The 27,015-nt window shown below is 35.5% G+C and overlaps 5 protein-coding genes and 1 non-coding gene across 6 annotated transcripts; 3 read left to right on the forward strand and 3 right to left on the reverse strand.

Moving 5' to 3' along the window:
• Positions 1–426: 426 nt before the first annotated feature.
• Positions 427–2,586, forward strand: LOC21395324 (the record flags this gene model as incomplete). The annotated part of the gene is made up of 4 exons (XM_024168275.1): positions 427–499; positions 997–1,100; positions 1,372–1,410; positions 1,997–2,586. Coding segments are annotated over 4 exons (354 nt in total), but the record flags the coding sequence as incomplete, so codon positions are not given.
• A 2,150-nt stretch (positions 2,587–4,736) lies between these two features.
• Positions 4,737–10,532, forward strand: LOC21395325 (general transcription and DNA repair factor IIH subunit TFB2). The gene is made up of 15 exons (XM_024168276.1): positions 4,737–4,945; positions 5,165–5,332; positions 5,486–5,554; positions 6,036–6,129; positions 6,308–6,408; positions 6,531–6,576; positions 6,660–6,719; positions 7,250–7,318; positions 7,535–7,618; positions 7,728–7,811; positions 8,012–8,097; positions 8,702–8,792; positions 9,411–9,491; positions 9,740–9,814; positions 9,903–10,532. Exons 1-15 carry the CDS (start codon positions 4,833–4,835, stop codon positions 10,035–10,037), a joined length of 1,356 nt encoding a protein of 451 aa, XP_024024044.1. The 5' UTR covers positions 4,737–4,832; the 3' UTR covers positions 10,038–10,532.
• Positions 10,533–11,104: 572 nt separating this feature from the next.
• TRNAV-UAC lies at positions 11,105–11,177 on the reverse strand. The gene has a single exon. It is a non-coding gene; the product is annotated as a tRNA-Val (tRNA).
• A 184-nt stretch (positions 11,178–11,361) lies between these two features.
• Positions 11,362–13,588, forward strand: LOC21395326 (tetraspanin-19). The gene is made up of 6 exons (XM_024168278.1): positions 11,362–11,733; positions 12,015–12,114; positions 12,737–12,817; positions 12,924–13,028; positions 13,215–13,388; positions 13,468–13,588. Exons 1-6 carry the CDS (start codon positions 11,564–11,566, stop codon positions 13,477–13,479), a joined length of 642 nt encoding a protein of 213 aa, XP_024024046.1. The 5' UTR covers positions 11,362–11,563; the 3' UTR covers positions 13,480–13,588.
• Positions 13,589–16,514: 2,926 nt separating this feature from the next.
• Positions 16,515–21,377, reverse strand: LOC21395327 (sphingolipid delta(4)-desaturase DES1-like). Its single transcript, XM_024168281.1, is given in 11 exon segments — positions 16,515–16,559; positions 16,561–16,713; positions 16,715–16,861; positions 17,969–17,973; positions 19,449–19,550; positions 19,553–19,593; positions 19,595–19,680; positions 19,683–19,722; positions 19,724–19,749; positions 21,038–21,141; positions 21,144–21,377. Coding segments are annotated over 11 exon segments (804 nt in total). The 5' UTR covers positions 21,199–21,377.
• A 1,647-nt stretch (positions 21,378–23,024) lies between these two features.
• LOC21395328 (E3 ubiquitin-protein ligase rnf8-A) lies at positions 23,025–26,583 on the reverse strand. Its single transcript, XM_010102240.2, has 5 exons — positions 26,346–26,583; positions 24,927–25,077; positions 24,751–24,817; positions 24,421–24,655; positions 23,025–23,477 (listed from the first exon to the last, which is right to left on the reverse strand). Exons 1-5 carry the CDS (start codon positions 26,423–26,425, stop codon positions 23,267–23,269), a joined length of 744 nt encoding a protein of 247 aa, XP_010100542.1. The 5' UTR covers positions 26,426–26,583; the 3' UTR covers positions 23,025–23,266.
• Between the last annotated feature and the right edge of the window lie 432 nt (positions 26,584–27,015).

Genomic DNA, 27,015 nt, shown 5'->3' on the forward strand with positions numbered 1-27,015 from the left:
TTTTTTTTTTTTTCTGAAAAAAAGGGATATTGGTGCTAATCCGCCCCAATCTCCTCCGTCGCTTTGGAAATGGTGGGTCCATCAATGAAATGGAAAGGACCTAACCGAATTCTACTTAAAGAGTAGACTTAGTTTTCACTCATGCCATCATATTGGCCAGACAGGGATCCTAAAATGGGGCTACAAAGTATCACACCTGGGGCATCCTAAGAGGATTGGTGGTTTTTGCAATATTTGATGATTGAATGGGAATACATTACATACATATACGTCTATGTCTAGTTTGCGTTAAGATTATATGGCCACTTCTGGTGACATGATGATTGTTGTAGAGCAGTGAAAACTTTTTCCCCCTCTTGTATTTGTATTTTTTATATGATACATAATGAGATTCTACGAATTTGAGTTTTTATTTGATCATTGTAATCTGAATGGCTTCTGGTAGGGCGTGTCTTCTGCAAAAAGGGGTGCGGCACTGATGGAGAGAGTTGGGAAGAATGTAAGAAAAATTTCACTGTATTTGTCATTTTGGAATGTATAAATTTTGTACATGAAACTTTCTGCCCATCGTTTGGTTTAGATTTGAGGACGTCCTTTTTCCTTTTCATCCTATAATCTTGTGCCGATTTTGTTGTTTTCTACTTGAGGTTTTGAACCTGATCCAAATTTGGTTTCAAATGGGAGTTTCAGTTTATTTGTTTTAAAAGGAAGCTGGGAACTTCCATTTTTCTCTTTGCTAAAATAATGAAGCATATATTTGAAATAGTGTACCTTGCAATTGTATGTATCCCTTTTCTTTGGAATGCTGCCTCTCACAGTTCTATAAGGCACTAGCTCAGTTCACTTTTGTTGAAGGTTCTAGATGAAACAATTCCTGCGTGTTGTGTTAATATGGGAGATGTCTGGTATCATAATTTAAATATTCAATGTCGAAACAAATCACCATTACCAGAGAGTTTTTCACCAAGGTTTATTATATATCGGCTTGGTGTTTAGGTTTGGATGAATGCACAGAGATATGCTACAAGGACCCAGTGTTAAAGGACCAGCAGTGGAGCGCTTACATTGACCGCTCTCCGGGAGCTGACAGATACTCAGAGGTATCATACATTTCCTTCATTTTTCCCTCCTAAATGCCTGCTGAAATTTTACTGGTTTTTTCATGGGTGTATGCTGTCCTCGGATACATACGATCTTAAGGCTAAGTTGCCAACATCTTTACCTTGTTAAAGAACAAGTGCTAATAGCATGAATCTTATGTATAAATTTTTTAATATATATAGATTTGCTAATTCACTGTAATTTTTTAATAGAGCATATCCGACAGATCAAAATTCTTTTATACGCTTTGTTGACAATCTCCTTGTACAGGAATGCTTCTTTTCTTGTGTATCCGGCTGTGGTTATAAGGTTAGATCATTCTCATGGAGTTATCTTTTTGTGGCATATTATTTGTTCCATTTAGTGTTCTACGCATGAACTTTTAAGTCACTGAAAGGTTACGTTCATAATGACTTGTTTCAAGGAATTTGCAAATGTAACTCTTTTGCTCAGGTCAGAAGTAGCATGCCTTTTAGTTCATCGTAGCTACTAAAGGGAACTTTCCGCCAGTGCTTGAAATAAAGACTGTGATTGCTCATTGCAGAAAACTTGGTTTGCATCATGTTCCCAGCTTTTAAGTAGTTCTTAGAAATGGGAGTGTCTTGCAATCGTCTACTTGTTTTTAGTCTGACCATAAAAGCTTTTCAAAATTCATTGCACATGCCATAGTCAACTGGCAAACTTGGCACCTAACACCAGCCCAGGGTGATAATCTTACCTTTCTTGCATGTACTCATAACAGGAAACTTTACTTTTACATCATTATTTTCCATAACACAATATTGCCCTTGGTTAAAATGTCCCAAGAGTCATCGATGTTTCCTATTTTTTTCTTTGGTGACTATTGATCATTTGTCTCATTTGCGTAACTCAATGAGTTATTGGCATGTTGCAGTTTGATATTCCCCGAGAGGAAGTTGATAAAGTTCGTCCGAAGAGGCCACCTAAGCCTCCTCCTGTTCCAAAAAAGCCAGCCTCACCACGCGTTGAGCCCAAACAAACGACTGAAGACGTGCTTAGCACTTCTGCATAATGGAGAGCTGAACAAAACCTTTCAACATTTGCTATTAGCTATCGAGATAGTAACCTAAACAACTTGCAGGAAATTTCTTCGCCCACCATTTCAAGTCCTATCCCACACTTCAGTTTGGTCTGCAGGATCATTTTTGTTGAGCAAGGTTCGCATTTCGTGTCCTTCATTCGATCCCTCTGGCCAAAAGTCACCTAACATCTGGTTTCCCAGGCATTTTGGTAGCATGAAACAGTAAACTCTAAATTGGTTTGCCTTCCAATTTCTTTCTGTTTTTCTTAGAGTAAGTAGCTCGGTGTAATTCGACGAGTTTCATACGAAAACAATATAGTACAATTTACTGTACTCAGAATCGAGCAAGCAATGCAGATACTTGTATCAGCTTGACACGGACAAGGTCTTTTAGCAGCTACAAGTTCAACTGATCAAATATTTTTCACGTCGTCTTGCACCTAGCTTCAGCATTATTTATACATAATTCATTTCTTTGTCGTCGTTTCTAAGGTTTCTTTTTTATTTATTTTTAAAAAAGTATTTGCTTGTTGATCTTTTTTGGTTTGACAAATTTGCTTATTCGAAATGGAATAGGTATCACTAAACAACTACAACCTGCAGAAGACAATAAATTAAAACCACTGGAGAGGGCAAAGGACAGCAAATTCGAAAACAGCAAGTAAATTGAATGACGACCAGACCTATAAATGACAACGAAAACGTAATTGCCTTCATAAACGACAACAAAGTAAAAGCCGACGAGAAGGGCACGACGAAAATGGAACAACAGCAAATTGGAAACGACGCTAATATAAAGACAGTAAAATAAAAATGTAAACATTGAGACAACAAATCAGAAATGACGACAAAATAAGCGAAGGACAACATCAAAGGATTATTAATCCCCTTTGTCAAAGGATTCTTTAGGCCCCGTCACCAATCTTTTAAAAGTGTCACATTTAGGTCCCTAATAAAGGAGGAAAGTTGTGTATCAAGCCTCTAATTTTGAAGTTTCAGGGTCTGTTTAGTTCGCTGATTCAAATTTTTAATTTGAATTGAGATGTGACTTTATGTAAGAGTTTTTTTATTGTAGTAAAAAAATTAAATGTAACTGTTTTTAAAGCTTTTTATTGTAATAAAACTCAAATTTTAAATTCAAATCGGTAAAATGAATAGGATCTCAAAGTATTACACTTAGGTGCCAAACTGCCAACAATTAAAATGTGCGGCATCGCAAAATAACAAAAAGAAAATATAGGTGGATCCTTCTGTCTAACCTAGTAACACTTTAAAATTAACCGACTTTATTTGTATAATAAGAGAGGCAAAACAAGTAGGGCTTTACAGGAAGAAGGAGGGTCTTTAGAAGGATTTTCCATGTATAAAAAGATTTTAATTTTAATACCGTGTATTTTAAAATTATAAAAAACAATAATACCTTATATTGTGAATTATTACATATTTATTATCTTTATCTTTTGAATTTCTACTCAATTTCTACCTTTTTCAAACAACGACGTATTTTGACTGTTAAATGACCTACGCGGTCTTAATAAAAACGATAATTAAAGGAGAAAGAAGACAAATATCCTTTAAAGTATAAGTGTTGATTTTTATTCTTAAATTTTTTAATCAACTAACTATATTAGTAAAAAAAATATTAATTAAGAATAAATAATAAAATTTAAGAGACGTACACTCTAAAGTAAATTTAGCCATTTTCACATTAATTGAAAACAAAATACTCCATAAAGTCCCAAAGCTAAATAGTCACCAATTCCACCTCACCCTAGCTAGACAATGGCACTCCACCCCGACCACTCTCACAAGTCGCAAACACAACTCACAAACCCATTTTTTCGCATATACGGACGAGTTCGAGTTCTCATGATTTGCTTTCTTTTTTTTTTCTTTTTTCTTTTTTTTCTTTTGCTTCTGTTCATGATCATTTTTATTTTATTTTTAGATTTTAACTTTTTTAGCTTTTATTTTTAGGACATTTATGTCTATTATTCTCGTCAAAATCTAGCATTGGCTTGGAAAGCGTAAGAATTGAACAAATCATGGTATGATCTTAAGAAAAAATACGGTCGTATAATTTTCTGATAATCTCAAAATACAAGGTATGGAAATGAGAAGAAAAAACTACATAAAATGCATAAAATAAAACAAATGTGTTTATTGTGACATGTCGTTTAATGTATGTAGAATAACTGACATGTTTTCCGGGGGACTTCTCTCATTTTCTCTTTAAAAAAAAAATTATAGTAAAGAGTAGATTTTTAAAACCAAATTAAGTAAATAGTAAATTTTAAAAATATTTGAACTAAATAGCATTATTGTATAACGATTTTATTTATAACTCGTAAAAAATAATTTACGTGGTAAAACAAAATTTTTTTTTATTAATAGTAAAAAAAAATTTATGTGAATAAAATCTTTTACTACTAAAATTTATTTTAAATAATTTTAAATATTTATCTATTTAAGTTAGTTTTATAAATCTGTTAGCATTCTTTTTTTTTCTTCAATAAAATAGGCCACCAATGAATAAAGCTTTATATATAATTGCCGGCACACACTGTGACTCATGCTCACCGGAGGAAAGCGGAATACGACGACGCGATTTTGCCTCCCTCTTACGATTTTCCTGGAAACTCTGCTAAACCCTAGAAATTTAAGAGAGAGAGAGAGAGAGAGAGAGAGAATGCCTCAGGTCAGGATCATAGCCAAGAACTTCATGGACATGGTGGCCTCGTTGCCTGCCATGAAGCTCGACAATCTCTACTCCAATGCATTCATCTGCGAAGCCATTCTTAGGTCCTCCTCTCTCTCCTCCAAAATTTCTGCTCTTTTTCTCACATTACTCACCTTCGATTATGAATGCCTAATCTTTCTTGAATATAGAAAAATGCATTGATTACGATAATTCATGCGAATTTACGCAAATTAAGCATCATTATAGTCATATCAAACCTGGCGTTTATTAATCCAATTGATTTTCTTAAGAAAAATCGGATGATGATGATGATGATATAGGTCGCTGCCTCCTCTGGCGAAGAAATATGTTCTGCAGATGCTGTGCATTGACGGTCCGATAAGCGCCAAGTCGATGCAGGAGTGGGTACTCGCAGATGGAGCCTCCAAGCACAAAGTCGCCGTTGATCGTTTGCTTCAGTTGAGAATATTCACTGAAACTGTCGACAGGTGATAAATGGAAAAAATCCTTCTTCTTTTTTTTTTTTTTGACGATTTTACAAACGAAAGTGAGATTAATGTGTTAATTTTCATGGTTTGAACCATACAGTCAAGTAAGTTCCGACCCCCCTTATTTTTTTTTTCTTTTTTTTTTTTTGGCAGGAAAAGGGAAACAAGTTATAGATTAAATCCAGTATTTCAGAGTAACCTTCAGAAGCTTTTAGTAAGTGGGTAAGTTCTTTGTTTTGATTCGGTTGTGGGTTTTTCCTTTTCTTCTCTTACAAGTTAAATTGCGTGTGTTCTCCATTGAGATTTAACTGGAGTGAGTTGCTGCAATCAAAGTAGTTTGGGACAGTACAAGTATAAATCAAGACCCTGGCTCTTTGTTCCTTTTAGGATACTTGGGTCTAAGGTGCAAGGTCTTTACTATCTGAATCTTGGAACGCATTTTTTTCCCATGTGTTAAGCATCCTGTGAAGTTGTATCATGCATTTGATTTGTGATACTATATTCCTTTTGCTGTCAGGTTTCGTGTAAGCATTAGTTCAGTTGTTTGATAAGTTAAATTTCTTAGTGAAATAAAGAAAGCTACGCTTGTTATTATGTACCTGAATATGCTTGAATTTAATTTTCAAAACACTTAACTTTAAACATGGTGTTTCACAAAAAATGTGTTTGAGGACCATGACCATCTTATCTTTGGATGTCGCAGTGAAGTTTTGCCTGGAGAACCACTACCTAGCAGTATTACAGCAAGGCTACCAAGCTTGGAGGAGCTTGATGTTTTTGCCATTGAACAATGGGAGGTGCATAATGAAATTTTGTTTCGCTGCTGCCATATTTGTAGGATATTATCGTTATTCTTATTTGCAATGTTGACTGTGTGGTATCTAGTGATGGTCAATAAATTTATTGAACTGCCCGTTGTTGCGTTTCGCGAATTAGGTTTATCTTTCTCATTGACGTGTTGTCCTGTGTAACCAGTGTTTCATGTTGCAACTTATAAACTCATCCCAAGCTGAAAGACCATCGAACATCAGCTCTTCCACAATGAAAGTTTTCCAGCGTGGCCTTTTGACTCAGAGGTCCTTTTCTTTTGCAATTAGTCATTAGATATATGAACCTGATTTATTTTGCATGTATGGAAAGGTTGATGAGAATCGGTATTTGTATCTTATTTGATGCTTTATGTTCGTCATTTATACAGGGATAAAGAAGCTCCACGCTTGACAGAAAGTGGTTTCCAGTTCTTGGTATGAATATTCAGATCTCTCGAGTCCCTTTCAAAATATGATGTCTCTTACAAGATATCACTCTTGGTTTATGCAACTCACAGCTTATGGATACAAATGCACAACTTTGGTATATTATCAGAGAATATATCTCTAACTCTGAGGTATGTACTCGTGAAATCCTTATTGGTGGTGAATGTTGTGTTCTTTTGTTTGTATTAGGCTTCATTATCCTGGTTACTCCATAAATTTTGTCTATAATTTGAAAAGTATGGTTTAGGACAGACGTTTTGATTGCATCTCATTAGTCACACTTTCATTATTGTAGAACGTATGATTATTCTAGATCTTTGGTGTTCATTTAATTGATAATTGTTTTGTGCTGCTATATATATATATATATATATATATATATATATGTTCTAATGGGTTAATACTTTGTTTGGAACTATATTGTTTTAAGGAGGAAAAAGAAAGGAGACAGATTTCCTGATGTGTTTTGTGAGTTGGTAAATAGGTGGAAATTGAGACCGGCTATGCTAGACACTTCGCTTTCTTTTTTTCTTTTTATTTTATTTTTTATTTTTTGAGATTGAACTAATAGGAAGTGCAACATGAGTTTTATTTTATAGAATACTAGTTGATCATAAATCCCATTTTGAATCTATACGCTTTCTGGCTGTTTTTGGTGCAGGATAGAGGTGTAGATCCAGCAGATTTGATTTCATTCCTTCTAGAGCTTAGTTTTCATGTCACCGGTGAGGTATGAGTTATATACTTTTTTGTACTTCACTTTTTTTCCACATAATTTGTAGAAGCGTATGATCTATTGATTTTCTGATTCCTTGTAGAACCATTGGTTCTGATTTCTGTTTCCGTAATATTTGATCTTTTGCAATGATAAATTGCTTATTCTATTTCTTGGCTAACATTTCTGCAAAGTTTTCTCTAAGAGCTCACTTCGTTCCTTATTTGTTAGGCCTATAACATCAGCTCCTTGACCGATATTCAGAGGGAGACAATCAAGGACCTTGCAGACTTGGGATTAGTGAAACTTCAGCAGGTTATAATATTGTGTGTGATTCTTGGTAAAGAATGGGCATATAGTTTCTCAAATGACAGTTAAATAGACTTCATTAAAGTTCTCAATATTTTGGTTTTTATTTTTCCAGGGTAGGAAGGAGAGTTGGTTTATACCATCAAAATTAGCTACAAATCTCTCTATGAGCTTAACAGATTCGTCATCACGGAAACAGGTTAAAATCTTTTAACTTTTTGCAGTTTATTTTATTAGTGAGACATTAAATTCCCGGTCCTAACTAAACCAATATTTTTCTATCTCCCGCTGCCACCCCCCCAACACACACAACCAATTCCCGTTTAGAAAATACTGCTGATATTTGTCTATTCAAGGCCATGTTTGGTTATTTAAATTTTATTCCCCTATTTTTTCCAGGGATTTGTGGTTGTCGAAACAAACTTTAGGATGTATGCCTACTCAACTTCTAAATTACATTGTGAAATTTTGCGTCTTTTCTCAAGGTACGCCAACCAATCTTTATATGTTGTTCATGTAGTTTCATTTTTACTATGTTTTCATTCCTCTATTTGGGCATATACGTGCAATAAGTTGCTTTCTAACATCTCCGTTTATCAAGTTCTAGGTATTATATTTTCAGCTAGTGATTCTGTTGGCGTTTTGTTTTAAACTGGATCAGGTTCATTTGAAGGTTACACTTGTGCTTTGATTACTAATTTTCTGGTGATGTTAAACTTTCTTTTTTTTTTTTCCCCTTCCCGGGTAGAAGCTGGTGATGTTAGACCTAAATGCGGAGGAATGATTTTAGCTGTACTGATTATCAAATAATGATATATTTTACCCTGGACTATCATTGAATTGAGTTTACATTGGTTATATGAGTGGCACTTTTGTCTGCCTATGTCGATTATACCTACTATAGGTCGTCAGTTAAATAAGCTAGCTATTTATACTATTTATCCAAAAAAAAAAAAAAAAAACAGCTAGTTTGATCATACAAGTTTTTTACAATTTTTTTTCTTCTGTTTCAGAACTTGAAATGTGCTCTTTTCTGTTACCTGTTTCTGTGTGATATGAGATAATGCGTCACTAGTCTTACATGTGCAGGATAGAATATCAGCTTCCAAACCTGATAGTTGCGGCAATAACAAAAGAAAGCTTATACAACGCTTTTGAAAATGGCATTACTGCTGAGCAGGTGAGGAGCTGTTCCGTTTTTTTTTTAAAATAATTTTCTTTTCATTCATTTATATACGTTTGTACTTTCATATGCCCAATTTAGTGCGTTGCTTCAGATTGTCTTGAGGTGGGTGGGGAAAGGGTGTTGGTTTTTAGAAAATTCCCTCCATGCTTGCGTTGGACTTATTTTGAATGAGTATGAATTGCATAAGAGCCCCGGTAGGATTCAATGTTTTTGTTATAAAACATAAAATACTCTTATCTAATGTATTTGATTTCTTTGCTTCGAGTTTTGGTTCAATCAAGGGCATATTACAATTCAAGGTTTAGCATGCTCATTACATTGTGGGAATTTTTTTACCCCATCACAAAGATTTTCGTTTCCTTGCTTGTGTTATGCCGCAACACTCCCCTAGAATGGGGTGCTCTAATTTGTTAAGTACATGTGCAAATCTGGCTGCTTATTATTGTTTGTCTTGCTCTCTACAATTTCAACAATCAACATCAATCTTACGTTTCTTATAGCAAAAGAGCTTGCTGAGGAGAATATTGCATACCATAGCTCATGCTGGCATGTTTTCGAGATGCAGTGTATCGCTTTTTCCTTTTTCTCTCATGATGTTTTTTGCCGTGGCAGATAATTTCATTTCTTCAGCAAAATGCACATCCTCGTGTTGCGGAAAGAATACCATCTGTACCTGAGAATGTTACTGATCAGGTCAAGATTACTTGTTAGATGCAATTGATTTAATTTTGTACCTGTCGAGTCTCTGCGACAGAGAAACTCTGTGCTTCACAATTTCACGAAACAGAAATGTTGTTTACAATACATGGCACAGTCGTTTATTTGAGTAATATTGCTTAGTTATTTGCTATAAAATCATTTCTGTGTTAATCTTGTTTTTCTCTTTTGCTTGAAGTTTCGTCTTCTGTTTTGATCGTAAGAAATGCAATCTAACGTGACAGATGAGGTTGTGGGAGGCAGATCTGAACAGGGTTGAGATGATCCCTGCCCATTGTTACGACGAGTTTCCTTCGAGGGTGATTATCCAACTTGTCAGAAAGATATATCTTGCTATATTTGTATCATTAAGATTATGTCTCATATATTTATCCTTTCGACTAGCAGGAAGTTTTTGAGGGTGCTTGTGAATTTGCACGGGAAGGTAACGGTTTCTTGTGGGAGGACTCGAAGAAGATGCGTCTGATTGTCAAAGCGGAAATCCACAAGAATATGCGAGAATACCTCAGCCGTTCGAAGTAGTAGGCGCACATTATACACTTTCCCATTCTTTAAAATTAACAAATGGTGGGAGGAAGAGGCCTGTGCTGCTCAGCATACAAGTAACAATATAGTGGTATATTTTACCAGTGTTTCCTATTTAGCAGGAGTTACTCGCTGTCTGGCCTTGTGCAAAAGAATCGAGACGGATAAGCGGAAAGTTTATTTGAAGGCCGACATGTTGCACCGAGAGATCATGGAATCCGTCATTAGTACTCGTATATGGATAATTTATTTTTGAAAGTTATTGTTTCAATCCTGAAATTCACCTAAACAGATGAGGAGAAAAAGGAGGAGTCCCGCTGTTCTGGTACTTGTAGTTCGTAACTTCACATACAGATTGTGTAAAATTTTCCAATCCAGCGAGCTTTAAAATATTTTTTTCTCAGTTTTTACCGTCTAAACTGTTAATTTTTAGTTCAGTTTTTCTGAAGAGCCTTACTGTGAAGTACCTTGTCCAGGGAGATTACTTATTAGGTTGTTTTTTTTTTTTTTTCTTGAAAAACCTATAATAGAGTACACAAAAATTATATTCGTATGTTTAATTCTGAACATTAGATTCAGTTATTATTATTATTTTTATGGTATGCTTAAAATGTGGTATGATGATAAAATAGAAGCGATATTGTTTTTGTTCATATGTTACTAAAGAATCTTTCGTCTCTTTTTGTTGCATTTCGTTTAATACTAACATATTTGGAAAAGAAAATAGAATCTTATTTTCCTTTAAAGTAGAAAAACAACAAACACAATAAGCACAAATAGCATTGAAAAGAAAAGAATTAAAAGACAAAAATGTTGCACTTCGTTTAATACTGACGTATTTGGAAAAGAAAATAGAATCTTGTTTTCCTTTAAAGTAGAAAAACAACAAACACAATAAGCACAAATAGCATTGAAAAGAAAAGAATTAAAAGACAAAAATGCATTTCGTTTAATACTAACGTATTTGGAAAAGAAAATAGAATCTTGTTTTCCTTTAAAGTAGAAAAACAACAAAAACAATAAGCACAAATAGCATTGAAAAGAAAAGAATTAGAAGACAAAAATGTTGCTGCCCAGGATCGAACTGGGGACCTTTAGTGTGTAAGACTAACGTGATAACCACTACACCACAGCAACGAATTGACGATTCCTTTTGTATTATTATTAATAAAGTTTTTTTAGAATTATTTTTGAACAACGACAAACATGCCAAAATATTTTGACATGGTCCACTGACAACGAAAGTTGTGAACAACCAAACAAAACGACGCATAACTCAGTTTCTAAGAAAGTTCCCAGCTTTGAGTCATTATCTCACAAGCCACTTTTCTTGAGACAGCAATCAACCACCCCCGGCTTGTATCTAGTGTTATTTCTCATGTAGTTGCCTGGATTTTGAAGTGGAAAAACTGTATTGTTGTTCGATTCCTCACTCGATTGGTAGTCTGCTTGCCATACTAATTCATGTAACTTAAAGGTGGTATTTTTTTGTTTTTATTTTATTTTGTTGACAAGAACAAAAAATGGCGCCCAAACTTGCTAGAACTTGCCTCCAGTCATTCCTCAAACTAGTGAATTCAACTCTGGGGATCGTCGGAATCGCGATGATTCTCTATGGTCTTTGGATGATCAGAGCTTGGCAGAGGGAAATGGAGGAGTTTTCATTTGATGATTTCAAGACTACTACTCCATGGTAAATAACTCTTTTTTTTTTTTTTTCTTTTTTTTCTTTTTTTTTTTTTTTCCTTAACAGGCAGTTTCTCTTTATTTTGCTTTTTCATGCACTAATACTTTTAAACTGAACCTTGTTCAACCAAACTTAAAAGATTCATTTTCTTCAATCAAAATTCAAACGTTGAATAATATGTTGTTCTCAGTGATGTCAATTTTACACTAGGATGTTATCATGTTAAGTACACTGTTTTAAACAGTTTGATGAACAGAAATCAGTCATTATTCTTTCAAAAATTTCAGGTTTATATACACTTTTCTTGCTGCTGGAGTCACCTTGTGTGCAATAACGTGTGTGGGCCATCTTGCTGCTAGTGTTGCAAATAGTTGTTGCCTCTCTTGTGTATCCTTTTTCGCTTATTTTGCATTTTACTGTTTTTTGTTCAATGTTGAAGTTCCATTTTGGACCAGATAAATGTTTTTATTTTTTTATTTTTTTTATTTTAATAGGAAGTCCTCCAGTAATCTTGAAAACAACATCTTAATTGAAATGTTTTTAGCTTTTCATTTTTCTCATATCCTTTCTGCACAAGATGAAATGATGAATATGACATGAGGAAATTTGTCTCCATCTCCCTTTCTCTTATTCTAAGGTCTTGAATGTTTTAGGCCTTAACCCAACTGTTCTTTTCTTTTCTTTCATGATCATTTTCGTAGCCAAAAAAAAAAAAACCCTATATAACAGATGCCACCATTTCTTCTCCTTCTCCTCCTCGCCATCGTCGTCATCGAAGACGTCTTCTTTTCCAAAAGAGAACTGAGTTTGGTTGGTATTTGGGGCGCATTTCCTGGAGGATCTTTGAATTGGGTCCGTAAAAAACTTTTTTACTAAAGTAAAACATTCTCACATAAAATCACATCTCAACTCGAATTACAAACTCGAATTAGCGAAATAAACAGTCCTTAAGTATAAGTGTGGATCTATGACTAGCCCATGCATGCAACCACTTCCTTGACCCAACTAGTATATGACGATTATATTCTCTCTTCTTTTATTAGAGACTGCAATTGGAGCAGAGATACTATTAAATTCTGACTGGGAAAAGGTATATTTCTTGAGATCAAACTTTTCATTCAAACTATAGGCCACAATATTCTTCCAAATTTATGTTTCCCCTATTTCATATTTCAACTTGGCTTTTCATCTTTCAGGATTTACCAAACGATCCTACAGGAAGGTTCAAGGATTTTAAAGATTTTGTTAAGTCAAACTTTGAGACATTTAAATGGATTGGCTTATTGATCGTATTAGCACAGGTACTCCAATATTCTCCTCAAATTACACTGTCCATGGAATTAGGATGTATATATCTATCCTTGTTAAAATGCCGAATGCTAATTATGTGGCATGAAAAATCAAATGAAGATCAAAGATAAAGAAGGAAACAAGAATGGGGCAACATTTTTATATACTCTTTTTGACAACTTTTTACCAATGTGCAGGGCCTTTCAATCTTAATGGCTATGGTTTTAAGATCTATAGGGCCAAACAAAGACGATGATAGCGATGACGAGTACGCTCAGGCGAGGCTTCCGCTCGTCAAGCATGGAGTTCAACCGGCACCGTATGTTGGTGCTGAGCAGGGGTTGGCCTCCAAAACCACTAATGCCTGGAAGGTAAGATTTTCTTCTTAACTAGTAGTGGAAATTTCCATTTTGGGCAATAGAATTTGATTTTCATCTCTAATTTTTTCAGACAAACAAGTGAAACAAAGAATCAAGCCTCCTCTAGAAGAAGCATACTTGCTTTATGCGCAGCTTTCACTTTGTTTATGGCGGCTTTACTTTCAGATGTGAAAATTTGAGCTATGAGCATTTCTAGCGTTGTAATTGGATCCTATAGTTTGTTGAGAATAGTGTCCTAGAAGTATAAGATGTAATAAAATATTTATTATTTAATTAATAAAATAGTTTATTCATCATTTTATGTGCATATATTTATGAATATTTTATGAATATCAAATGAAAATTTCGTGATTATTTATGTAACCTTAAACATAGTATGTAAGTGTTATATACAAGAAGATATTGTTTAAGAATAATAATAAAAAACATTGTTCATAATGAATTTAATTAAAGTTCAGAATCTTTAATTAAAACATTATTAATACATGTCATTCCCATTTAGAATGGAACGGTGCTATCTGCACTGTTAATATGGTGAGATATTAAATGAGTGTATTTTGCATAATGAGATTGTGTGGAACATGGACACAGACACAATATGAATTTCTAATAATTTTCGTTAAGCATAGAAATTCTAATTGAGTCTACCGATGGTCATATATAAAATGATCTTAATCATGAGTTCTTAACAAACTCCTATTTATGGATTTATGTCTTGATTTACTCGGTACGGATTCTGAGACCCTGAATCATATTCCTTGTATTTTGAAGACATGATGAAATAGGTAGCCGAGAATGTTATTATACGAGATGGAATCCATTCCTTCTTGAGAAAGAAGTAGATAAATAATTCTCTTGAGTGTTGATTCGGTACTTGGATTAGTAACAGCACTCTGGTTCATAAATGTGTTTTATGAATCACTGTCCATTAGAGAATCAATGGTACTCAATGATGCATATATAATTAGAGAGGTTAATGGATTCTACATGACTCTAATTATGAATTATTTATGCATGATTGATATATATGCAATGACTATATCAAATGGACACTTCACAGTTTATAAGTAATTAATGTCTATAATTTTGAGAGTTCAATTCCAAGTTTATAGTGGAGTAACTATTGGAATTAATAGAATTGATTAATTAATTAAAGTGTTTAATTAATTATTAATTTTATTAGAGTTCGGGATTATAGGTCCATAAGTCCCCGCGTCGTCCTTGTAATTCTACCAGACACAAAGGATAAAATGAGAATTTTAGAATTATGGAATTCTATAAATTAAATGCTCGAAAAATAATTAATTGATAATTAATTATTATTTAAATAATGTGATTATTTAAATTTGAATTTGAATTGTGAACATAATTTAAATTTATCCTTTTAAACTTATTTGATAAGTTGTTCAATTTAGAATTCAAATTAATTTAAGTTTGACTTAAATTCGAATTCGAATTTGAATTAAAATTGGACTACAGATAAATGACGATTTCTCTTCCTTCCCTATCCAGAATTGGCGCCACACACAAGGGAGAAATTATCCAGTATTAGCGCCACACACAAGGGATGGAAACCTTAGGGTGGCCGGCCACTTAAGGGATAAGGTGTAGGAGATTTTTTTTGTTCCAATTCAAATAGGAGATAGAGATTTGATTCCTTTTTGAAGTTTGACTTCTACTCTTTAAATATGAGAATGATACAATTTTCTGCCCTAACTTGTAAGAGTGGCCGAATTTCTCAAAAGGAAAAGAGAGGAAAATTTTTTCTCCCAAAAAATTCCACATCGTGCATGCGTTGGTGTTTGTGGAAAAATTCGAGTGTTTATTCAAACCTATTTTATCTCACGTGTGCCCACATGAGAATGATAGAAAATTGTGAACACAATTTTAAAAACACAATTTTCTACCCTAAGAGTTAAGGTGGCCGAAATTCTTAAAGAGGAAAAAGAGAGGAAAAAATTTTTCTCCCAAAAATTTCACATCGTGCATATGTTGGTGTTTGTGGAAATTCGAGTGTTATTGAAACCTGTTTTGTCTCACGTGTGCCCACACACATGTCTACGTGGAATCAATGAATCGACGTGGAAGATTTTAGTTTTCTAAACACAAAACTTGGAGCAAGAACTGTTCGTGGTCAAAGAACTCAAGTTATCATCCGAGTCGGCCTTCAAGTATTTATCCTAATTAAGTTCTCGATATATAAATTAATGTGATTAATTTATTCGTGCATAAATTAATATAATCTATAGAGTATCTCAAAAATTTTATGAAATTTTTATTATACACGATCCACCTCCCTGCCACGCTTCCGCATTCGAATTCGATTCGGTTACCAACATAATTGCCCTTCTTTTGCAGTGTAATCTTTGTGAATCTGTTTCTCCTATGTATTAAAGCTCTAATCCTTCACTAACTAGAGCAATAAAATAAAGAGACAACATAGCGCGCACAAAATTTATAGTTGTTCACACTCTATATATGGGAGCTACATCCACCTTCAACCACGGAGAAGACGAGTACAAGAGAATTATAACCTCACGTCTTACTCTATTTTTTTTTCTCTATTTTCTCTACCCAACTTGGTGCCTACTAACCCTGCGTCGAGGATAATAATTAAGCTCCACACATTCAACAGTTTATTCGATAGCTTAGAAGGGGTGTTCAAATAACATTCCCATGCTCCTCAACTTTAATCAAATCTAATGGTTATGTGTTGTTTTAAGCAGAACATTTCCTTCGTTTGTCTGTGGGATGTTCTCAGCACAAGAATAAGAAAACAAAAAATTGAATGAGTTGTAAAGTTGGCTTCTTTTGTTGTGTGCATGAGAGAGAGAGAGAGAGAGAGGTCATAGTAGTACAGTTGTACTTTATGTGCTTTTGCAAGATGAACATCAAACAACTTGACGCAGATATTTCTTGTGAGTTGTTATAAATTAATGAACAAACGACAAAACGCAGTCTAAACTAACATGGGAGATTCTACTTCTTCGAAAATGTTGCAAGGAAAGCATTAGTAAATATTTGAATAACTAGAATTGAAATTGGAACAGCTCAACTATATAACTAGAAGAGAAACAAAATTGGAAGGAATAATTAATCAAAGAGAGAAGAAACACCTTATTCGGATTTCTTTGCCTTCCTCTTCATTCTGCTGAATGGCCCCAACTGTATGGTCCATAATGTACATGTAAATGACCTGGGTCCAAGATTTATACGACTCCAGACTCTCATAGTACTCCGGTGAAATCTCTTTCACCTTGTGGAGCCTACTCCCAGGAATCCTGGGGAAATCACGGTGTTCACTGTGGTAACCAACACTCCCAAGTCAGAAGGTTAAGCGGGCCAAAGTAAGAATAAGTCTCTTGCTCAGGCTTGAACACGTAATGCTCCGATATGAAGTCGCCAGCTATGGGGTGCATACCACTACCAAGAAATGTGGACTGGATCAGATAGGCAAGAGATTTCTATTAGAATTTCACGTTGGCTGGAGATATTAGTATGATCCACTTAATAAGGTGAAGATAATCCTCCCTAATAAGTCGATTTTGCTAAGGTGAGTTAGGCCCAATATCTTTTGATTTTTATAAAAATGTTATCAGAGCATGCCCAATTTTACAATATTGGGTCTCTGTTAGAAACCTAATATTTAAAAGCCTTTTTCAATAGTCTTAAGGAGAGTATAAATAGGGGGTTTAGTTGCTAGGGAGGGGAGGATCAGATTTGTGGAGAATTTCTAGTGTTTCGGCTGTTAGCTTGGGAGGTTGTGGGGTTCCTTGAAAATCCCTCTCTATCTTTATTTTCTTGTATTTTCCATTCTTGCCGATTGTGAGCTTCGTTGAGCTCACTGATGTTAGTAAATTGATTGATATTCAATAAAAAAAAAACTATTAGTTGAATCCCATTCAAATACTTGCTGGTTTTCCATTTCTTTTGAGCTTAGGATCCTAACAATGGTATCAGAGCATCTACGATCCACGGAGCTCTTTGAGTTGAGAGAGAAACTTAGGGCTGCTCTAAGAGCTAATCATAAGGTTTCTGGAGGGAGTATGGGGGAACTCCGGGACCATGTGGGGAAGATTCGGACCCAGATGGGTGACTTGCAGGCAGCGCTGCGGAGGATGGAGGCACTGCTGGTGGCGCGGCCGATGGCCAGGGAGGCCGAGTTGGGTCGCGACGGCAAACGACGGGACGGGGATAGGTAAGATCGCGCGCCTCGGGGCGAGGAAAGCCCAGATCGTGTGGACCCAGGTGGAGTGGAGGTGCCAAATCGGGCGGATCTTCGCCGGGAAGCGCCAATTCACGAAGATCAAGGCCACAAGAGGGAGTTCTGACGCCGGAGAGACGTGGGTCTCACGGAGGAGAGCGAGATCCGTCGCGATTTGGGGCTGGGTGGTCCAGATCTGCAGCGCGTGGGTTTGTTCAACGACTGGAGGAGGGCAGAAGGAGGTCGCCACCGTCGAGAGAGGGCGGCGGAGCTTGGTTGGCGACGGGAAGTGGAGTGGGAGCCGGAGTTAGAGGAGAAGAGCTTGCTCCGAGGCTGGGACGGCATGGGCACCCTCGGAATAGGGAACCCAGCCTTGATTTGGTCGTGGTTGGGGCTGATTCCGGCCCGGTTTGGACCAGGCCTCGCGATTCTGGAGTGGAAGGGGCTGGTTCTAGTGCTACGGAGATAGATTCCGGAGCGATGGAGGCTGGGCTCGACGATTTGGCTGCTGTTTGGATAGGGTCTCACGATTCCGGTAAGAAAGGGGTTGATTCCGGTGCTGCGGAGGCAGCTTCCGGCGGGATTGTAGTGGAGTCCCGCAATTCCAACTCCATTAAGACTGATCCCGGTGAGATTGGTGTTGTTTTCAAAAATTCCGGCCAAATTTGGAGCGGGTCTCATGATTATGATGCTGTGGAGGTTGTTTCCGGCGAGGTTAGGGCTGATTCCAGTGAATGTAAGGCATGGTTCTTGAATTCCGGAACTATTGGGACCACCGTTAGTGATTTGGGGGCTGTGTTCCCAAAAGTGTGGACTGGGTCTCGTGATTCAGGAGTGAACTGGGTCGATTTTGGCATGATTAGGGTTGGACCTCATAATTACAACAATATTGGGCCTAGTTATGGTACAATGGTGGTTGGGCCTCAAAATTCCAACACATTTAGGACTTGGTATAGTAAGTCTGTAACTAGGTATGAAGCAATTGGTGACAGAGAGATTGAAATGACGAAGACCTGGTTAGTTGAGAATGAAACTTCTTTGTTAATGATGGGTTTGTCAAAAGCTTTTATGGTCATTGATAAGCTTGATCAGGGGGCTCCAACTGAATTGGTGGACTTTGTAGCTGCTTTCCAAGATACAAAGAAGATGAAGAAGAAAGTAATTGATTTGCTCCAATTTGAAGACGTGTCTTACAAGGACAACATCAATTTGGGGACTCAAATCGAGGAACTAACAAAGCCTTTTATTCTCAATCATTTAGATGTTATTTTTCAATTTTATTTCTTGATTTTCACCTTGAGGACAAGGTGATTCTTTGGGGCGGGGGTAATGTTAGGAATCTAATATTTAGAAGTCTTTTTCAATACTCTTAAGGAGAGTATAAATAGGGGGTTTAGTTGCTAGGGAGGGGAGGATCATATTTGTGGAGAATTTCTGGTGTTTTCGGCTGTTAGCTTGGGAGGTTGTGGGGTTTCTCAAAAATCCCTCTCTATCTTTATTTTCTTGTATTTTCCATTCTTGCTGATTGTGAGTTTCGTTGAGCTCACTGATGTTAGTAAATTGTTTGATATTCAATAAAAAAAACTATTAGTTGAATCCCATTCAAATACTTGCTAGTTTTCTATTTCTTTTGAGCTCAGGATCCTAACAGCCTCCCAATATCGACTTATTTGCAGCGGTTTGACATGGTCCACGTTGTGCGTGAGGGGGGCGTATTAGAATCTCACATTAGCTGGAGATATTGGCATGATTCACTTAATAAGGTGAGGACAATCTTCCCTTAACAACCCGATTTTTTTAGAATGAGTTAGGCTCAATATTCTTTGATTTCTGTAAAAATTTCCAACTCCAGAAATAGACCATGGCAGCATTAAGAGCAATTTGAATGACGAAGTTGACAAACTCCCACGAACCAGGGGGCTTTTGTTTGAGGCAGACGGGGCTTAGCTCTGGAAAGTGACCGACATGGGAACCCCAATAGGAAGGTTGGAGGTTGTAGACTGGCTTTGAGAATGCAAGGTTGTGGCTTAGCTCGTGGATGGCTAAGAAAAGATTGTGGTTGAGAATTGATCCAAAAAAAAGTAGGCTATCACAAGTATCTTAAGCCACCCTGCATTGTCAAAGCTGAAGCAAAACAACCACGCTTATCTGCACGTCACAGGTTTATTTCAGGTACATGATCAAGAAAGATTAAACAAGCTAGAGCCAAGGCAACCACAATGAAATAAAAGCAGAACAAGAACAATGCAAACGTTGGAACAAACATTGACAAATGAAGCACTTAAATGGTTCCCAAAACTGACATGATTATTGTTTATATTAAAAAAAAATAAAAAATAAAAAACCAACCGGCTCCAATGAGTCCCTAGCTCAACTGCTCATATTCTATGGGTCCTAAAAGTTAAAATGAGAATTTGTGATTGGTTTAAAATTGGGTCCTGGTTCAACTACTCATAAACTATGGGGTCCTAGAATTAACATACAAATTTGTAACTGGTTTAAAAGTCGACGACATTGTATAGCATTGCGCATATAGAAATGTACTGCACACACTCCTTTGCAAGAAGAACAAAATCATAAATGCAGTAGTTCAGCATATATTATAGCTGCAAATTCCTCGCCAAAAGCATATACAACTATCATACATCTGGCAGATGATACTGAATAAAGTAGACTTAGAACATTCGAAAGTCTTTAAACCCTGCTGGACATTTGGAACAACTATCAATAAACTGGGGAAGACTTCATTTATTTCTGTAAGCATTTGTCCTTTACCAAGTACGTTTTTGATACGGGATGGAGTTAAAGAACAAAAAGGCGTAAGCAGAGAAAGGGACTATAGGTTCTTTGTTTGTACTAAAAGTCCTATCGGGCCTAAAAGATCAGGGCCAAACATGAACAAAGTAGATGCAACGAAAGACATCTAAAAATTCAATATTTTTGTATAGTCCGATTGACAAAACCCAAACAGATATCGTGATAAGACCAAAATCTTGACTTTCTGGAGCCTAATTATTGTCCTGATGCAGAGTTAGCATGGTGGTCGATCTTATATTGGGGATACGCTGCGGGACTGAAAGTGAACGTAACTCTTAATCATTTTATTATTATTGCTGAAGATAGTTAATTCTTCAACATGAAAAACAATGAGTCATAAATTTCCCAAAAAAAAAAAAACATGAAACAAAACCGAAAAGGAGATCTGAGCTCAATCGAATTCAACGCAAATACAGAAAACAAAGCAAATAACCATGAACGCATTGGCATTGCATAGAAATCCACAAAAACTACAATGTAAGAAAAGAGACATTATTCCTCAGATCTGAATCGAAACAGAAAAGAGCACGAAGAATCCATGAAAAAACAATGTCAATCAAAATAGCAATCTATCAGGGAAATATATATATATATATATGTATATTATCATCAGAATGACCTTGAGGAAGGCGAACGGATCAGGGCCGAAGAGATGTTTGATTTGAGGGAACTGAGAGAGAATCTGACGGCGCCTGGAAGCGTGAGGCTCATCGGTATACGACCGAAAAAATCTGTCGCCATTACTCCCTCCTCTCTCTCTTCTTCCCCTCTCCAACCCATGATCTCTCTCTCTCTCTCGCTCTCTCTCTCTCTCTCTCTACAAATATATGTATTATGATATATATTTGCAAAACTGAAGCGTTCAGAATGGCTTTCGTTTGTGGGCTAAATAACGACAACGTACAATAATAGATATCGGTTAAACCTAGTTTAGAGAGAGAGAGAGAGATAGGAGAGAGAAAGTTTGTCTGGTGTACGGAGTATAACGTTGGTGTTGCTGTTAAATTCTGATGATGACGCCGCTGCGGTTCCTATATCACTTCGCTGTTGTAGATAGGAATGTTTTATGCTTGTGTTTAAATTCTCTCTCTTCTCTTGTTTTTTGAAAAAAAATCTTTTTTTTTTATTTTAAATTTATAATAGGACGTTTAGTTAATGGATTAAAATTATTATATTAAAATTATTTTTAATTTATGTATATTTTTTATGAGAAAAAATATTATAATAAATTATGAAATATAATTTGAGTACCCTAATCAAACAACACTTAAAATTCCGTTTATTTTATTTATTAAATTTTACATTTTAAATTTTATTATAATAAAAAAAATTTAAAAACTGTTATATTTAATTTTTTTATTACAATAAAAAAAATTTATATAAAATTACATTTAAATTTAAATTTAAATTTAAATTTTAAATTAATGAACTAACGGATCAAAAAGCACGGCCACCCATTTGTCGTTTTGAGTGATTTTACCGTCCGTTTGGTTTTGGTTTTGTTGTTTTTAGGCCGTGATAACGCAATTCACGTACAGTATCTTCTATCTTGTTTGTTTATGCACGTCATTCTTTTCCTTTCCATTTTCATCCTTAGGCGGATTGGATCATGGTTTGGTCGTTTAATGTGGCTGAATTTGAGTGTAGTGGTCATAGGTTCCGGCGATGGGTTATCCCTTCTGCATATTAAGTGTGAAGGTCTTCAGTAGGATTAGGATAAGACCCACTTGTAGGATTTTCAATAAACATAACGTTTACAACACCCCTTTGCTAACGGGGTTTGCTAATGTTAATCATCCCTTCTTGAACTTTTCTATTATTAAAAAAAAAAAAAATTGAAGCTGAATTCGATTTTTACAATGTGGTCTCCTTGGTTGGATTTAAGTGTTTTACCTGAGGGACAACTTATTTCATATATTTGCTTGTTTCTTTTATGACCTGGGTGGTTCTTGTTCATTTATTTTTTAGTAATTTTATAATAGATGTGAAAGTTTAGAAGTTAGAACCAATCAGTCCGTTTACTGACAACATTGCCGTTCACTGATGGATAAGCGTCATGTGATTCAAGGAACACATCGAAGTAGGAGACTTGGCATTCAAACCCAACCAAGGATATTTTAACGTCTTAAAATTTTGTTCCAAAAAAAAAAAAAAAAAAAAAAAAAAAAAGACTTCCCGAAGTACAGTAGTTGTTTTGGGCCACGTGCATTTTTTACCTATGATGGACCAAGAATTACAACCCTAGAAAACACGAATAACTTTGAATCCATCCTTTTTGTATCGGAGAAAGTTTGGCAATTCTTGAGCATTATGCAACGTTATATAACTCTTGAAGAGCTCCATATCAACCAATTCTTTAAGGACAAACCACCTAGTGGTCATGTTGTTTCCAAATGAACAATGCTAGATGTTCTAGTTCTATTTAACGCCACGTACTAATAGAATGTGGATCTCACAGCATATGGGGACTATATCTACGGTTAGTTATGATGTTGAACATCACTGGTAGTACCCCGAGCGTTTTTCATTTTGCAATAGTCATACAAGCAAACAACTTCAATTCTAACCTTTCCCATAAAAGCAGATAGAGAATATGCAAAGCATTTTGATATATGCAAACTTCAGAGCTGTACAAGCATGTACAAATTGTGCTTTTAGATACAATTTTATAGACTATCTTATCTTCACCCACCAGCCAACAATAAATCTGGCTGGCTTCTTCTCATCAGAAGTGGGAAGAAACCAATCTAAATTTTTGCCGAAAAATATTCGGTCCTTATGGTAAGCAAAAGAAGAGGAACTAGTCCATTCAAATGCCACAGAGATGGTGGATTTTGGTTGTTACTAATCACCTTAGATGGGAATCGTAAGTGTCAAAAAGGTTATCAGGAACGATAAGAGGCAACTTATCTATGTACATGAACAGCCTCCTCAGGTTCTCTCTAGTCACCGTTGCCATGTCAACTATGTCTCTGCAGTCGGTAAATACCCAGAGATCACCCGAGTTCACCCTCTTAAGACTGTCGCGACAAAAAGGGCATGACTGTGATCTTGTCCGCCTGTAATGTTTTGCAAAATTCATAAATCAAATTAACTAACAAGTTATTACAAAAGAAACACTTGATATCGTGGCCCAAGGCCTGCAAGAGATGCTCTTAGAAACCTAGAGTTATATATAGGTGCAGACTAAATCCACCCAGAGTTTAATCTTCCTCTTTAACTCTAATATAAATAAAAATGTCCTATCTTGACATATAAATAACTACAATCGGAGTTTCCTTATATAAATATAACAAGCTTAGACAAGATTTTCCAGTATTACATGCAACTAGAAACATCGAATACACTAAACTCTAGCAAGCAATCCTCGGCAACGGAATTAATAACCAATTGAACATTCTAACCACGTGACTATCATCAAAATCTTTTTTCCCACACTTTGGGAATAAGAGAAACCAACAAAATGGTTGAGAGGACAAAAGTTTCAAATTTGACCCACGAGAAATAAAATAAGTTCTTTTTCAGGGAAAGAGAAAACAACAAAGTAGCTGACTTGATAAGATTTCAAATTTTACTCACAAGACATGATAAATAATAGGTTCTGAAAAGGAAAAATGTGAAAGAGCCAGTCTCCAGGAATATAATAAATGAACAAACTAATATCAGGACAAAAACTTTAAAGCCGCCAATGTGTTTGAAGAATTACGTAACACCTTTATTCCTTTTTACTAAAATAAGGCAAATGAAGAGTAAAGAATGATGCCCTACATGCACAAATGCATATAAAACTTAAAGTGAAACCTAAACTCCATAAATGTCCCCAATATCAGGGCTTGGACCCTTGACAATCACACAATTCTTAAAGCATCAAAGTACCAGAAGCATGTACAAAACAGAGAGCTCTTATACAAATACTTCCAACAATCTCAAGAAATTAATACCATCTTAAATTTCAAGGAAACGAGAATTATAAAGAGAGATAGAGGATTGAGTTAGCAATACCATTCCCGGTAACATTTCAGGCACATAGCATGGTTGCAGTTGGGCAACACAATCTTACTATTTGTCTCCATGCATATACCACATTCTTCTTCTCTTTCAATGTCTATATCCGAAAACTGTCGATTCTCATCGTCATCCCGTCTCCTGTACCTTTCCATACATACAGCCTTCTGCTTCTTATCTTCTGTGTCAGTGACACCTTTTTGAAGTTGAAGCAAAGAAGGATAAATTACAGCTGCCCATTACAGAGAGTCGTGCATCAGTGGAGATGATACATATCAAGGACACACCAAAACCATAAAAACAAACAACTTGGAACACTAAATTTACCATAGAACTCTCTAATACTTGCTTTCCTTTCATGAGTAGACATGGTGGTTGTGCCGTCCACATAAACCTGCCGAATGGACCACAGAGCCTAGGTCACCCTAATCCGCGACTTGAAAATAAGTTTAAACATATAAAAATATATATGCACACATCAATGGAGAGGAACAAAATTAAACCTTGTAAATCAGAATTCTCAACAGTCCAAGAGCTCCAGCGAGGTTGCAGTCGGTCCATTGCACCAGAAAAAGGAAGAGGTGCGCGGCTGGACTGTAGGACATCCTCATTTGAAGGCAGGCGCCATCGTACTCCCGTGGAAAATCCGAAGCCCTGCATCTCACCAGATTCATTTCATTGGAAAATGCCAGCTTAAAACCACCGTTAAGATGAAGTAAACAACTTCACATCTCGTCAAATTGAACTTCATCAACAGCTTGAGATTGGAATATCCCATTTGAAATGAAACTTAAAACATTGTTTAAAAATAATGATAAATGAAAGAAAAAAGAAAATGAAGATTCAGTCTATTGCAAAATTACAGATGGATTCACATGTCAACAAACGAACTAAATTCAACTATTAAAAAAATAGAAAAAAAAAAATCGAACCAACAGTTTTAAACAATACAAATGCGATGAGATCATGAGATAATATCAAAAGGAGGACCCAGTGGCGTCTCTATGAAGTAAAACTATGAGAGAAGAGCAAAAGCAGGTGGAACGGCCCATGCCACGTGAAGTTGATCAATTTACCAAGGATAATGCAAAAACTGAAAAAGAAGCAATCCCATTCTCCTTAATAATCTAATCTCTTTCTCACATAAACATATATAATACATACATACATATGTATATATATTCAAAATAAAAGCATGATAGGCCCTACAGGAAAACCAGAAGAATCTAAACACAGTTTACGAGGCCCAAAAAAATTAATTAACAAAATTTGAGAGAGGACAAAAAAAATCAAATTGATAACAGTATTAGACTAGGGGTAAAACCCAGTGACACTCATAAAATTATTATATTTAGAAACAAAAAAAAAAATCCACGAAAAAGTTTCCAGCTTGCCCAGATGAAAATTGAAGGTAAAGCACTCTGCACAGCAGTGCATTCTGTATGGGAAGGACCGGAGAAACCTAAATTGGTGGGGAAAAAGAATTTGCTCAACTGTTTAAAGAGAACTGATCATCAAGATTCTTCATTTCACTGTCGTTTTTACTTTCAGTAGAAATAGAACACAAACGCCAAAATTGAAAAGGAAAAGAAAAAGAAAAAGGAAAAAGTTCGATTTTTAAATTTGGTAACAGAAAAATCTAATACAGAGGAACGTTTAAAAGAAGAATGTGTTGCTTTTTCAACACAAACCCAGAAAAGGAGAAAAAAAAATATCAAATTTAAGCTCGTGGCGTATTTGTGAAACCTACATTGAGATAAAAATCACTGTTCTTTTTTTTTTTACGAGAAAGGAGAATGATAAAAGAAAAAAAAAATCATCTCAATTCTCACCGCAATTATCCATCAAACCAAAAAAAAAAAAAAAAAACAGAGAGAGAGAGAGAGAGAAACCAGTTTAGAACAATAATTTGAAAAACTTACAGAGTATTGGCATGCTGAATATCAGCTTCGAGCACTTTGAGAGAGTCCTTGAATGATTTTCGCATGGAAGATATGTACATCTCCAAAAAACAAAAAACAAAAAACAAAAAACAAAAATCCCAAATTGAAGATGGAATCACTAGAGATCAAACTCAAACTCCAAAAACCCTACCCTAATTTCTCTCAATCCCTAACTCTTTTTTTTTTTTTTTGGTTAAGTGGGTTTTTCTTTTATCGATTTCTTTTTCCTTTTTTTTTTTTGTTTCTCTGAATTGTCAAAAAGCTCTCTCTCTCTCTCTCTCTCTCTCTCTCTCTCTTTTTGGGTTTCTCCCTTCAGTAAGTGGCGCTTCGTGTTGCTTCTATGCCGTTCTTGAAAGCGAAGACGACGAAGCTGACGTGACACGTGGACAGTGGAGCTGTTTGACAATTATTTTATTATATTTAAGGAATTAAATATTGAATGAAATAATAGTTTTGGGTTTTTTAAGGAAAAATATTTGTTTTTTAATAAAGAAAAAAATAATTTTCCTACTAGCTCATGCAAAAAATCTTAAAAATAATATTTTTAACCGTAAAATATATATTAAAAATTATTTTTTTTTACTATTTATTATGATTTTAATTAAATTAACAGTTAGAAATGGATCAATTTGATAACGTCTTACCAAAA

The sequence above is a fragment of the Morus notabilis genome, unplaced genomic scaffold (assembly GCF_000414095.1).
Source record: "Morus notabilis unplaced genomic scaffold, ASM41409v2 Scaffold1428, whole genome shotgun sequence".
Classification (NCBI taxonomy): domain Eukaryota; kingdom Viridiplantae; phylum Streptophyta; class Magnoliopsida; order Rosales; family Moraceae; genus Morus; species Morus notabilis.